This window comes from Glycine max, chromosome 17 (genome assembly GCF_000004515.6).
Source record: "Glycine max cultivar Williams 82 chromosome 17, Glycine_max_v4.0, whole genome shotgun sequence".
In the NCBI taxonomy this organism is placed as follows: domain Eukaryota; kingdom Viridiplantae; phylum Streptophyta; class Magnoliopsida; order Fabales; family Fabaceae; genus Glycine; species Glycine max.
In genome coordinates, this window is record NC_038253.2 from 10,381,127 (window position 1) to 10,396,489 (window position 15,363).

Below are 15,363 nucleotides of genomic sequence, written 5' to 3' on the forward strand. Positions count from 1 at the left end.
TTTCCCGTGATAGGTTTACACAAATTAAGACACAACTCGTGTAATGTTGCTGCTAAGTGTGACTAGTAGCTAGTTAGGATGCGGACAGGTAGATAATGCATCGCCATATCATGCTTTATCAGTTCACACCGTGTAAAGTTTCTTAGCCAAACCATTTGTCCAACAGAACAAAATCAGGACCGTTTCTTTCCTAACAGAAAACACGATATTTCAATTTAATTGACAGTTCAACATCAAAGAATATGAAGAGTCCGAAGCCATTACATCTTGATTTTCCTGAATGAAAATGCAGATGCAATGAACATGCAACAATTGCTAGCTATTAAAAACCGCGAGCAAGCATGACAAGACTTTCAACAAGTAAATATCTACAAACTTAATACCCAAAGGAGAGAAATTACACATGGGAAAACGACTTTTTATATTCCAATCCACAACTGCCATATCAGCAAAAAATGAAGAATCATAAAAACCATAACGAGGAACAACATTTACAATAAACAGACAAATTATCTAGTTTCAGCAAGTCTGATGATTAATAATATGAAGTCTCAATTCAGGCAAATGACTGGCTAAAGTATACTTATGAGAGTTCATTTCAGGAGAAAAAAGTAAACAGAGTGCAACCCCTGATGAGTTTAAATGTTTGCCTAGGTAAAACCATGAGGCAAAGGCAAAGTAGCATATCCACATGGCCAGAGCTACTAATTAAGATTTTAATACGACGGAAGTCGAAACTATTGCCTAGAAAGGTGCACAAATGCAGCATCTGAAAGTGCTGTTAGGTGTTGAAAAATAGTGAGATAAACAACGTTTGAACAAAGAACACCATCGAACTAATAACTAAAACATAACTTACAACAATCAATCTTACAGGATTGTTGACAACATTCTGATAAATATGCAAGCTTTTCATGAGCAAATTTCATTCCTGAGTAGATTCAATATTCACTACACCTATGTTATATTTCCTCACTTGGATTATCATCAGCTAAACTATATAGTACAACTACCGGGTAAGAAAATCAATGTCCTTTGATTATAAAGAAAGCTAACAATTATGCAAACTGCAGTAAATACACAGGATCTGAATATATGATAGCTAATGAGTGTACTGTTTCAACAAGTATAAACAACATAGATAACCTGTATCAGAACACTATATACAAAAGATATTACAGTATTCGAAGGAACATGAAAAAAATAAATCTTTTTTGGATTTGGGGAAGGGGCTTGGAGGAAGAGTCGAATGTCACAAAATCCCATTCTAACATTAACACCTGTAAAATAAACACCTATCCAAGTAGAAATACACATGACACAGGAAACCATTTTCAAGTAATTCTCATAAAATGAGTTCACCTGCTAAAAGCATCTTATGATATACTATGTACTTTTCCTCCTTATGTGATGCAATACAGCAGGGGATCCTTCAAATAAATCTAATAGATAGGTCTCTAGATCCTCTGGTGTATACTTAATGTACTTCCCAACATGCCTTCCCTCTAACTGACACCTAAATCTTCCCACAAACGAGCGGTATGCAGGAATCACCTTTTCTGATATAGATATCCGCAGCTCCTCCCGAAGCTGGTCATCCGGTACCTTCCAAGCTGTCTGAACCCTGTAAATTTCTTCAAAACAAGCATTGAAACTCTTGAACCTCTCCTTCAAAGCCATCTTTGATGCATTATTGGAGCTCCCTCCAATCCCTTCATCCTTCAAACAAGATAAGGCCCTGCTCCAAGAGGCTCTGAGATACCCTGTAGCATACTGGCGTATCTGACCACGGCGTTTCCTAATCCAATTATCCCCCAAGACCTTCCCTAGGTCCGAGTCCTTCACTTTCCGCACTAGGTAATAAAGATTGTTCATCAAAAACACCTGCTGCATTGCACTGTCCTCATAAAGCTTCGACTTCTCCTCAAGATTATACTCAAGCTCCGACATGAGCAGCAGAATTCGCTGCCCCAAGGGCGACATGGCCTCTAACTGCGAACCATCACCACCAAGATCATTTTTAAACCGATAGAGATCCTCCTCACTAAGCTCCAGAAGCGAATCCATAGGGTCACCATAATCAACAAGCAACTTGAGATAATTCATAACATAACGAGGCAAAGGATGAACATCCCCGGTTATGACCGGCTTCTTGGAAGTCTCATTCCTAATACAATTCTCAAACTCAGCAAAAGTCCCTTTGGCAGCCTCACCAAGCCCACTCAGCACGCCATTGGCCTCACCAATCACAAACTCATCCGAAACCATGGCCTGCAAATCAGGCATAGCATCCCTCAAAGCCTCATACATGTCCAAAATCCGAAACAACTTCTCGGGCGAGCGCTTACAAATCGCGATAGCCTCACCAAAATTCAGCAACTGCATCACACAGCCCTTAGCAGTCTCATTGAAACAAATCTCCTTCAAATCATCCAAATCGCCAAACAAACCATCACAGAGCCTCTTCTCACCACTGAGAAGCACTCCAACAACAACCTTAACAGCCTGAACCCAATTCTTCATCTTCTCATCCAAACTCCTCCACTCAACCTTCTGAACCTCTTCAATACTCAACCTCTCAACACCGAGAATAACCAAACACTCATCCAAAGCGTCACGACGGACGCTGCTATAAACCTGTAGACACTCTCTCTCATAACCAGACCTAACCATGCGATCGATGATTTCTCTGAGGTCCTGAACGGCCTCGGGACGCACCAAATCGACGAACAAGTCGTCGCCGAGGCTCGCGGCGCGGTCGTGGAAGCGGCTCGAGTCGACCTCGCCGAAGCTCTGGAGGGGGGAATCGTCAATTGCGGCGGCGCCGTCATGCGAGCCGAACGAGAGCGAAACCCTCCTGATCGAGCCGTAGCGGCTCACGGCGTCGAGAGGGATCGTGTTGCAAATCAGCACGTGCCGAAGCTCCTCCTCGAGCCGCGACATCGCGAGCTGAATCGCGTTCTCGGCGCGGTCCGCGATGACCTGGATGGTGCGACCCGCGGCGGAGGACGGCGGCGGCGCGATCGAGAACTGCTCCATCCAGTGGATGATTTCGTCGACGGCTGAGAAGTACTCCGCGGGATTGTTCGGAGGGTTGAAGAGCGACGTGGATTGGCGCGAAGGCTCGCCGGAGTGGGAGGCGTCAGCGAGAATCACCTTCTCCGCGGCTTCGAAGCGGTCGAGTTCTTCCTCATCAGAAGACTTCGAATCGTCGCCGTTGATGAGGTCGGAGATGCCGGAGAGACGGTTGTCGAAGGCAGAGAAGATCATAAGCATGTCTTCGCGATCCTCTTTGGCCGCTCTAAGACTCTTCACGATCTGCTGAGCTGTGGCGAGGACGCGGTCGTCTCCGCCTGCGCCGCCGCCAAGACTGGTGGTGGTGGCCATGTTTTCCTCCACCGAAACGGTTCTAGGGTTTCCTAATTATTTTTTTATAGTATTTTTTTGTCTGAGATTGGTGTGAAAGCAAAAAAGGGGTGAAGAAGAGAGTGAAGATAGTTTGGGTTAGGGAATTGTTGGAGCGAGAAAGGAAAAAGAAGATATGCTGCTGGTGAGCATTATTCTCGGATATGTCAGAATTTTGTAGATTTTTCTTTTTCTTTTTCTTTTTATAAAAATGGTGTTGTTAGGGATTGTTTGGGAAGAGAGAAAGAGTGTTGGCTTGGCCGGCTTAGTTGGAGTGAGACATTGCTAATCACGCAGTGGACTTTGTATGTAATGTGATGACGTGCCTTATGGTCTGGGTTCTTATTTATTTGGGTAAGCAAACTAACCTTTTCTTTCTTTTTTTAAGATCACGAATCACAATGCGTTCTACTTAGAAAATCTAAACTCTTCTTTTTATTAAAACAAAATCTCAAATAATCTAAAAATCCTGGTCTGTGAAAATCTAAACTAGATTATTTTAATAATTAATTATATGCATACAAATTATAATTGGAATTAATTTTTCTTTCAAAAATGATTTTAAGACAATTTATTTTTAGATGTAATAATAAAAATTCAATGTAAGTATAGAAAATAGTATGCATGACAATGGAAGACGAAAAAATTGTTGGAAAATCCGAAAGTAATTTGAGGATGACGTCTTTGAAAATAAATTGTTGATTTTTTTTATAAACTTCAAATTTTTAAATAACAAACAATAATTCATTCTAAAATATTTAATGTTTACTTATTGGAATTGTAGGAGATTTTTATAAAATACTAATAACTGTTGGAATAGAAAATTTTAACGAAAAATTATTTATGTCTATTTTATTTTAAAATCAATGAAGAGTTTCAAAGGTATTATAAATTTGTACTACTTTTTTTTTACCAAAATTTTTCTTTTATTCAATAAGAGATTTTATAAAACAAAAAATTTCTTTAAACATTTTGATTTAAATTATGTAACATCTTTTACACTATTTTATTTACAATGCTGGTTGTTTCCTAATTTCCTAATAAGGCTAATATAATATATGTAATTGTCAAATTTTGATTATCAGCAATTGGATATAATTCTAATATAATTATATATAATCAAATATTTTATCTTTTATAATTTTTTTATAGTATATAATCAAATATTTTATTTTTTTTATAATATATTATCAATAAAGAGTACAGTTCAATGTGTATTGATTTCTTGGTGTTTTTTTACTCAATTAATTTCTTATTGTTAAATATGAGTTTTATATATATATATATATATATATATATATATATATATATATATATATATATATATATATATATATATATTAGTAATTTTAAATGAATATACTTAAAAATTTAATAAATTAAAATGATTTGATTGTCAGCAATTAGATAATATTATAAACAAATAGTATCTAGTACTTATTAAAAAAATTAAAATACTGAATTTAAAAAATAAAAAAAATATTTGAAATAATATTGAATATTTTACTGAGGCATTTTAATTAACAATGAATCAAATCAAATACTAATACTAGCAATCAAATATCAATAACTAAATTGGTCCAGTGATCCTATACTCTTATAAGATATTAAGTTCAAACCTTAGATGAAAAACAAATGTAATTAAAACGAGAAACATCATAAAAAGTGGTTAATTAGATTTTTCAATAGGGATGAGTTATCAATAAAAGTAGTGATATTTCAAATGGATCTCATGCTGATTAAAAAAATTAAATAATCAAATCAAATCATAATAATAATTAGATATTGACAATCATAATAAATGTCAAACGTAATCTTAAATTTAATAATCCAATATTACTATAATTATGATGCTTAAAGCACTTCTTTTTTTTTACAAATTTCTTAAGTTTAATTTAGTCCTTTAAATGGGCGGAATTTTGAGAGGAAAAATTGTTATAAGAAAAAAATGCAGAGATTATAATGAAAATACATGTTGTTTTCTGCAACAATTATTTTTTAAATGTTAAGTCAACTATTATAGATAACTATATATATATATTATCTATACAATCTTAATAAAATAAATTGTCCAAAACTCATTTTTCTCCTAATATATACAAATATAAATCCTATTTGTAAAAATTATTCTATCGATAATTAATTATAGATATATGATTGATAAAATAATATTTTCCCATGGTTAATCATACCATTATTTATATATTATTATCTAGTATTAACACATGACTAATAATCAAACTTAATGCTTATCCTAATATGCATGCTGGCCTACATATTTTTAGTGTCCCTCCTGGTAAGTGTGGCATTATACTGTGAATGCCAGTTTATTTACTTGCATGCTTTAGTATTGTTTTCAACTATATTTTTACCCTATAAATTTTATATTACTTTTACATGACAAAAGAAAATCAATGAGATTTTATTAACAAAAAATAGGTGTGATAAGTTTTGTAAAAAAAAAGTGAGAGAAATGTTTTTGTTGTTGTTGTTTTAATCCTTAGAAAAAAGAAATTTGATTGGATTTTTCTATAAAAAAAAAGGGTAGAAATAAAGAGAATAATTGAGCGATTCTTATTGGAAGTTCTGTTTGGTAAACAGTCCCATTGCTGTTAACTGGACTCGGCTTACTTTAATTGTAGTCATTTAATTACAATATCTATATCTATACAATATAATTTACGAAAATTATCAAAAATTAAAATATCTAACATCTACATGACACTTAAGAAGAGAAGAGTGAGAACCAAGAAATATTGACACAATAGGCAGTATATATATTATAGTAATTAATAAAGAAAAATAATTACAAATGTTGATTGAAAGGAACACTTGCAGCAAGCTCGCAGCACGTATTTTGACTGTTATTAAATACTAATTGTTGGGTGGAAAGACATCAAAGTTATTTTAATAGTAATAGTTTTTATAAAACTATTATTTTTAATAATTAATTGTGTATATTAACTGTTATATTAAAATTTCTTACCGAATAAATTAACTTTAGAAATTTTTAAAATCATTTAATACTTCATTAAATAAATTTTATTTAACATATAATATATATTTTAAAAAGGTAAGTAAATATTAATTATTAATTTACATAATTATAAATGTCTAATTTATCTAAATTTTTATGTGCATTATCATTTTTTAGATTGATTTAATGTGCATTGTCATCGAGTTAATACTAGAATATTCATAATTGAAATTGATAATTATTACGCATACATAATTTATGTATTTAAATCATATAACAATTATTTTATTTTTTATTTTTTTTTTATTGTTTCTTTTGTGTCAAAACATTAGGAAGTTAACTTCTTCTGAGTTTTTATTCAGTAGATGCTAAAGTTAGTATTTTTGGTTGTATAATTTAACTGGAGTATTATGCTCAGCACGTCAGGACTCCTAGGCCAAGAAGCTCGTTTAGCGTAAGAAGTCACATTGGAAGCCATCTATCATGTGCAAGCGCCTTAAACACGCACCATGCGGCTTAGCACATGGTTACTTAAGTTAGGTGGACATGTTTGCACCATGCTTAGCACACCCATCTCGCTTAATACATAATCAATGTCGAAAAATATGATTATGTTGTGTTTTAAGAAGAAAAAAAGAGAAAACTTGGAGTGATTCATTCAGCAACATATAGTGAGAGTTAGGGCACGAAAAGGAAAGGAACTCACTCACTTTGGAGCATCTCTCTTCCATCTTTCTTCCACCCACTTCCATTTCCTCTAGCCCCTTTTTGTATTTGTAAGCCTCTCATGACAATGAGAGACTAAATCATTCATTGTTGAGAGCTCAACAATCAAACACTTTTGATGTAATGATTCTAACTATCTATTTAATGTTATTTTGATATTATTGTCTCTTTTCTGTGCTTATATCATGTTTATGATTTGATCGCCCATGCTCATGTAGTGTTATAGGGTTTAGGCATTGACAAATGTTTATTTCCTAAGAACTTAAAAAGAACATCTAGGCAATTGTTAACTCATTGGCATGTACACTAAATTGTAAAGTAGTAAAGTACTCAGAAGTTCGAGTGTCGAATCCACAGGGATGTTTGTACTTAGATTGATTCAAACCTAATTTACAAGCCAGAGATAAGAAATTTAAAATAGAAGATAAAAAAAAGTAGGAAATAAAAGATTTGAAAGAAAAGAAAAGATAGGAGATTTAAAGATAAAAAAAATAGAAGATAAAATAGATAAGAGATTTAAAGATAAGAAATGTAAAAGATAAAAAGATAGTTCAAAATGTAAATATGTTGGGGCCTAACATGCAAAAACTATTTGTGATGCAATGTTAATAATTTTCTCTATCTAATGATATCTCTATTTCCATCCACAACTACTAAGACACTCTATAGTTGATTTCCCGCATGAAGAGTCTGATTTATCTATCTTTTTCTCTCAAATTTCTTTACAAAGATAAAAATAATAAATTGCGTTAAGATTAAGGATGCATGAAATAGGCTAAATGAATATCAATCTATTTCTAGCAATGATTTCATTTAGATATTCTTCCCCAATTCTTTAGAAAATAATTAAGCAAACTATAATAAACAATTAAACACAGAAAAGAGCAATAGAAACAGGATTGCATTAAATAGATAACAAGAAAGAGTTACATTACAAGAGTTGGCTTGCGAGACTACCAACAATGGGAGTTTAGTCTCTCATTACCACGAGAGACTTTACACTTTAGGAGCTGATGTGGATAGAAGAAGGGAAAGGATGAATAAAGCAAGCAAATGAGATAATGAACATATAAAGAGGGTTTCCCTTATTAGAGATGCTCATGCTTATGATGTATTCGTTAGAAAGCTCTGAATCTGTGTCCCGGTGTGTAGGTTTTAGGGATTGGTCCATTTCCCTTCTGCTTCTTACTCCTTTTATAGGTCTGAGGTAGCTTACTTTTCACGTTGACTTTGTGCTTAGTGTGGGCTTTCGCGCTAAGCGTGCCTTTGGGCTTCTTCGTGCTAAGCGAGGAGACGCATTGGGTCTGTCTTGTGCGCTAAGCGAGTTGTCCAAATCTTCAACTTTTTCTTCTTAGTTTTGCATCAATTTTTCTCTAAAACACTTGAAATTTTTTTCTTTTGAATTTTGCTAATAAAAAACTACAAAGATATTAATTTCTTTATTATTTCATTAAAAACAATGGTAAAGTAAAGAAATTGCAATCAGTCTTAGTCAAAATTGACTATCAAATTAACTCAAATTTTGCAGTTATCAACAATCCATCTCTAGGGATAGAATTATATTATTTATCCTACATTATGCACCACTGCTCATCATGCAACTTGTTTGATGTAGCTCTTAAGAGATTAGGAGAGAAATTAGGTAATTTAAAAACGCTCTCACTTGAGGAATCATGACTAAAGTAGGTTAGTGGATGTAGATAATAATTGTAATAACATTAAATAGAGAAAAAAAATCCTTAACATTGTATTAAGAGTAATTTTGGTAGACTGAACCCCCAACATGCTTGTAATTTTGCATCTCCCGTCACTTCGTTGCACCGAGTGTTTGTTTTTTCAACTTTGTACATGCTTTGTTCCGTAGTTTAATTTACATCAAATTTATATTTATGCTCCATCACTTCACAAATATTCAATTCAATTCATTAATTGCTTAAAATTGAACATATATAAACTTTAAGTACAGTCAAAGTCTCTGTGGACTCGACACTCGATCTTACTATTTTAAAATATTACTTGAACGAATTGATACATTTACAAAGGAGGTAACAAAAATATAAAAAAAAATTAATAGTTTTTTATTTGAATAACCCTACCTACAATTACTTTAGGTATCTCTCTCTCCATTTGGACAAAAATCGTATTAGTACTTTCCTTTCTAAATTAACGGGCAATTATGTAATTTTAAATTTATTTTTTAGTAAAGCCTCATTTTCTTTCTAATTTTAAATGTAATTTATGCTAACGATATATCAAAATTACACTCTTTTTACCGCTGTATATCATTTAATAAGAATTCATGCTAATTTTACTAACTAGGGTGATACTGATTTATAAACAACATATAAAAGAGTGATGTAAAATAATATATTATTAGTATTTTTTAAATTTTTAGTGTACTACCTTCTCCATTTCAAAATGAAAATACAAATCAGTAAGTTTTTTTTATTGAGAATGTTATCAATATATTTTATTATAATTTTTAATATATCTTTAATATAATTCCTGATACTCTTTGATTAATATTTTTGCAATACTTTAAAAAAAAAAACAAACACTTTAATTTTAATAAAAGTTAGAAATAAAGCGCAACATTTGATTTTCAATTCGATCCAATTTTAGAAACTTCTAAATCACATTCTGAAATTCTGTGTGAAACCACAATTGACAAGCTTGATATTTTTAGGACCAAGTTGATTCCGTCAAACATATGAATCACTGAATTCATTGAAACATGCAAGGTATGGAGTTTTAATTATATATGCATAGCATAGAGTTGACCATTGATTGATTGATTGATTGAATGCTCTTTGCTCTCAATTTTTATTAATCAACCAACTTGCAGGTCAAGGGTCTATTTCAATCTTATTCTTCTCATCTGTTGCATTTTTAAATTTTTTTATGGTAGAACAATTTTATATTAATTTTTGGTAATTAATCGATAAACAGTTTCACGCTAGGAAGGGGTGATTTTTAAGAAATTATTTACATAACTTTTTATCCTGAATATTTATAGGAAAAAAATAAAATAAATTTTTCCATAAGTTAAAATTAATTTATACAAATTAATTTTAACTTATGAAAAAATTATTTTTTTAATATTTTTTCCCTAAAAATACTTACTAAAAAGTTTATTCAAGGAGGCCATTGTTCTAACCTCGGTATGGACATTGTATATCAAAAAATATTTCTAATTCAATAAGTTAATAACTTTCGATTAAAAAATATTTTTTCAGATTTCACTTAAAATTGTACTCCATTATGGTATTTCACATTCTCCCATAACAAGTTTATGACCTATCAGCTATTACTGGTATGAGTAATTCAACCCAAAAGTTTATGCTGATAAGTTGATAACTAAAAGCGAATGAATGCTTTTGTATCTTTAACCGGTCAGAGGTATGCAATCCATCTACCCACTGTTATTTACTACTTAATAGTATATTAGTATTGTATTCATTTGGTATGTTTTGTACTATTGCAGCTATGTAGTCTAACATGTACAATATAAAGTGTAACTAATAACTTTTTCTTGAGAGTACTTATAAATTGTAAATGTTTAAGCCAGAATAACATTTGTTATGGCTAGATTTTTTTTTTCAAGAAAGTAAAGACCAGAAAAAGAAAAGCCATTAGAACGTGCATGTGTATAAAGAAGCAGTTCAAGTTGCTGAAGTGGTTGCTTCACAGCTATCATCCACACAGGCCAAGACATCTTTGTAATCCCTTGAAATGGTAAAAGAATCGTAGACCTTTCCATCACTGCTTTTCTTGTATTCAAAGAGGAGAGATGAATGATCGAATGCTGTCAACTTGACAAACCCGAAGTCGTAGTCTCTGTAAAGACTCCACTTTGGGGTTACTTGGCTGAAGTTTGACAAGTGGCTTCCTGCTCCTCCAGCAACAACATGAATTGTTCCATTCACAACGCCGGAATAGCGAGACTTTTCATCATTCACACATTGATTCAGTATGTGGATTTCGTTCATAAAAAAATTAGCATTAGTATGGAAGTTATTAAAAGTTCACCATTGTAACAGTAGGAATAGTAAGTTATACAAGATGAATGATGCAAACATTGAAGAAAACAACAAGTCATGGACTTGCCAACTGTGCAAGTTGGTTTGAATTTAAATAGAGTCATGACATATTTGGCTGTTATCCTTACCTGATAAATGGGGCATGTCCTTTCGTTGTTATGGACATGGCCATAAACTGCAATATCTACTTTATATTTCTGCCAAAGTCTCTCTGCAGACTCTCTCTTCCCACTGGCTCTTCAAATGAGCCCTCCACACCATACCAAAAATCAGATGAATATCCAAGCACACGGTGAGCAGCAAAAATCAACCAGGGTTGTTTCTGTCTGTCTACTGTTGCAAGGCAATGCTCGATGAATTTGTATTGTTCTGATCCTTCCCTCCAATCATGTTCAGTGTCAGCTATGCAGAAGCGAAACATGCCATAATCCGTTGCATACCTGGATATCCAGAATCTCTTTTATTATATGTCCGATATGAAAAATACATTACTATGTCATCATTAGAACTATTTACACACATTTTTGTATATAACTCGGAACTATTCAATTAGAATACTAAAACATATTTATGCCACCAGATATTTTATAAAAAAATTTCACTGAGTTTAAATGAATTCGATCAACTTCATACCACCGTTGTAACAAATGCCAAACATGAATTTAAAATTTAATTAATTTTGTGGTGATATCTACAACATCCTTCTCATGACTATGTATCACCTCCATCAAAGAGATCTTGGATAGATCCTTTGTAATCTCCAAAATGATTATTGATGTTTCATATTTCTCAAACATTATAACCAGAATTTTTTCAACAATTTTGGAATCTACAAATGTAGTGCCTAGCAATCTAACCTTGTTAGTGATACCAAGCAATCTGTCCGAATATCCTTTAATTGTCTCGGATTCCTTCATCTTTTGCATCTCAAATTCACTCATCAGGTTTAGCACTTGCATCCCCTTCATACTCTTCCTTTAAATAATCTCAAATTTTTTTGTGTGAATCGAGAGTTATGATCCTGATAAAGATCGTCTGAGAAACACCAGCAAATAGGCATGTATTTGCCTTCGCCTTCTTGGTTTTCAGGCAACAGAGATACTTCATAATCCTCTTCCACATCATTCCATAAATCAAAAGACTCCGTGTAAGACTTCATTTTCACCTTCCAAAGATCATAACTCTCCCCATCAAAGACAAGAGGAGCAATTTGTGAGAAACTAGATTCAACATTCATTTCACAGGTTCCTCAAGAAGAAAGCTCTAAATATCAATTGTTGGTTTTAATTTGAGAAAAAACATAGGAGAGAAGGAGACATAATAGAGAAGAACGTGGGTTTAATTTGGAATTGCTGGCAGTGTTTTTTATTGAATAAGTCTTATATTTAAATGTTTAAACAACTGAATAAAAGATCATGTTTCATTATTTTAAGAACTATTAATAATTCAAAAATAGAATAAAAAATTAATTCAGAGCTTTTGATGGGGTAAAAAAAGATTATCCCTAAAATTTAATGTACTCCAACAAACATGCATATAATGGAAAAATTTAAATTTTTCATGAAACTGAATTTACCAAAAGTTTGCTCTATTTTCAGTCGGACCACCTAAATTTGTAGTGTTATAAAATGATCCGGTGTTGGACTAATCAGGTTCATGATTGTTACTACCGGGGAGATTTACACCAATAAACCATTAACAACCACATAAAAGAACTTGACACCACAATTTAACTCAAAACCTTAAAGTTTATGGGTCTTTTCCTCACTTGTAGTGCTTAAATTTTTCACTTTTACTCGATGTGGGACTTCACCTCACACTTGTATTCCAACACTAACGTGTACAACAAGAATTGTACAGACCATGCTTACTCCTTGCATACTAGGTTCTTCCTCCCAAAGACAGTTTCAGACAGTCTTCTTGCTTTATAGATATTTTATATTGAAAATGAGAACATTACCTTCCCCATGTCACCAAATATGATAACACGTTGCTGTGAGTCCTGTCCAGGATAAGGTGATGACTTGAATGAATATTTCTTGCTCCAAATATAAGAACCATCTGACAATAGATGCCCTAATCGATATGTATACCTGAATTTATTTATTTATTTTTTAAATATAGAACAAACTTTGCCAGATCCTCATTGTGTTATAAACAGAAATGGATATTTGAATGCATACACTAAATTTGGCCAAAGGTTTTTGAGAAAACTTGTGTGTATGAAACCATGGTCACGCCAACCAACAGTCTGTGCAGGTGAACCTGCAAGTGAGAGTAACAAAAGATCCACATTATGCTGCTATACTAAAGCCTACTCCCAATTTTTCAAGAGCATAAAAAAGCAGCAATCTGTATATAAGAGTTTCCAACATTTACTTACTTCCAGCTTCAAGAGAACGCAATAACTTGCAACGAAATGTTGCAAATGTATCGAAAACATGAGAAACAAGATTTGATGGCAATTTAAACAGGAAAATCATTACTGGTTATGGACTTCAGCTTACCGAAAGCTACTTCTACTAAAACTTAGATTTTCAGTTCTTTGTTTCTTACCCTCCCACCCTCCATTTCATAAGATGCTACTCTGGTATAATTTTCAACAAATCAAGTTTGTTCTCCTAGGTATATTTTGATGGCACATTATGGGGAACATTATAGAAGGGGAATTAGAGAGGAGGGAAGATGTAAATAAACCAAGTGATTTCAGTTTATTCAGTTTTAAAGTGATTAATGCTCATGATGACTCCTAGCCAGGGTTCATACAATTTTCAGAAAGCTAAGCAGAAATTCAATTTAGCATTCAGGTTTTCTAAAAAATATTAACTGGACCAGTCCATGTATGCACTAAAAACCCATTGTTGTGCGATGGCATTTTGACCAAATAAACCATACCACACATGCTGTTACGACTGAATGTCAATGTTCCGGGCAGGAGATTGCACTTGCGTTTTACCCTTAGGACCCCACTCAACAAACGGTATAGCTTCATTTATGTCATATCCACTAGTCCATGTAACTGTCATCTGCATAAGACAGGCCGAATAATCCTAAGATCACTTCTGTAGTCCTAATATTTGTTTCAGAGTGTTAAAGAAACAACATAACATCAATTCCTATTACAAAGTATCATGTCAAATTATAAAATCTAATGATATCATGTTAAACTTATAAAATCTAATATCTTTTTAGACACTATCATCATTGGAGGGTTGTGCTCAAAATCTATCATTAACTCTATATAGGACACTTGTTAACTTGCTTCATATATAGGAACTGCATCACAGAAGCAAAGCCATAGTAGGAGAAATAGAAGTAATGAATACTATTACTTGTGTGATCAAAATATCAAGGACCTCAAAGCATGAAGATAAACTTACTTCATCCCAAGACTTCCCCTGAGCAAGTCGTGGATACAGAGGCACTTTAGGATTGACAAATGATATGAAATTGGAAACTGCCACAAGCTTAGGCTGCAGTGTTCAATCAGATGACTATAAGTCAGCCCACAAATCAAGTACAAAGTCTGAATGAAGATAGGCTGGTTCCATATTAAGTGCATTAGTGTAAAATAGTGGCTGCAATGCTACATCTAAGGTGAGATTCAATTAACATGAGCATGCTTTAGTTAGAATGAGAAGGAGATATTAAATATAAGAACAGCTGAAGGAGCCTGGAAGCACATTTAACAGTCTGCCTGAAAATAGCCCAAAGGAGAAATCTGCACGTTGATTGATCAACTGGAACTTCAAAGAAGCTTTTCCTGTCTTCGTATAGTGAGTTGGAATAATTCGTAAACTTGTACTGGTACAAAGTTTCAAAAAAATCACATGAGTAATGCATCACTTAGAAAAATAATCCAACCTGCAATTTAATTCAATCGGAGATTTATGATATATACCTTAATTGGAGCTGAGCAGATGTAAGGAATCACTTCTTTTGAATCACAGGTGGACAGGTTGATGTACTGTCATTAAAAAAGAAGACTCTCACTTAGTTCTTTTAGCAATAATTAGATGCACAGGCTTTAGAAATAACTAGATTTGAAAATCTCAGTAATTGAGGATCAGTGCTTGCCTGCTTGGTACAGAGATGAGTTCTAACTTCTATGCAATATTCAATAAAGTCCATCATGAGAAAGAGATGTGTAATTATAACTTACTTGAACTTTGCAGGAGAGAAAACTCCAACCCAATCTTCTGCAGATGGGTCAGG

General features: G+C 33.0%; 1 protein-coding gene and 1 pseudogene across 1 annotated transcript; both read right to left on the reverse strand.

The window, feature by feature from the left end:
• Positions 1-1,129: 1,129 nt before the first annotated feature.
• LOC100818693 (exocyst complex component EXO70B1) lies at positions 1,130-3,719 on the reverse strand. Its single transcript, XM_003549804.4, has one exon. The coding sequence runs from the start codon at positions 3,385-3,387 to the stop codon at positions 1,387-1,389; it is 2,001 nt and encodes a 666-aa protein (XP_003549852.1). The 5' UTR covers positions 3,388-3,719; the 3' UTR covers positions 1,130-1,386.
• A 7,647-nt stretch (positions 3,720-11,366) lies between these two features.
• LOC100817803 (probable inactive purple acid phosphatase 27) lies at positions 11,367-15,363 on the reverse strand (annotated as a pseudogene).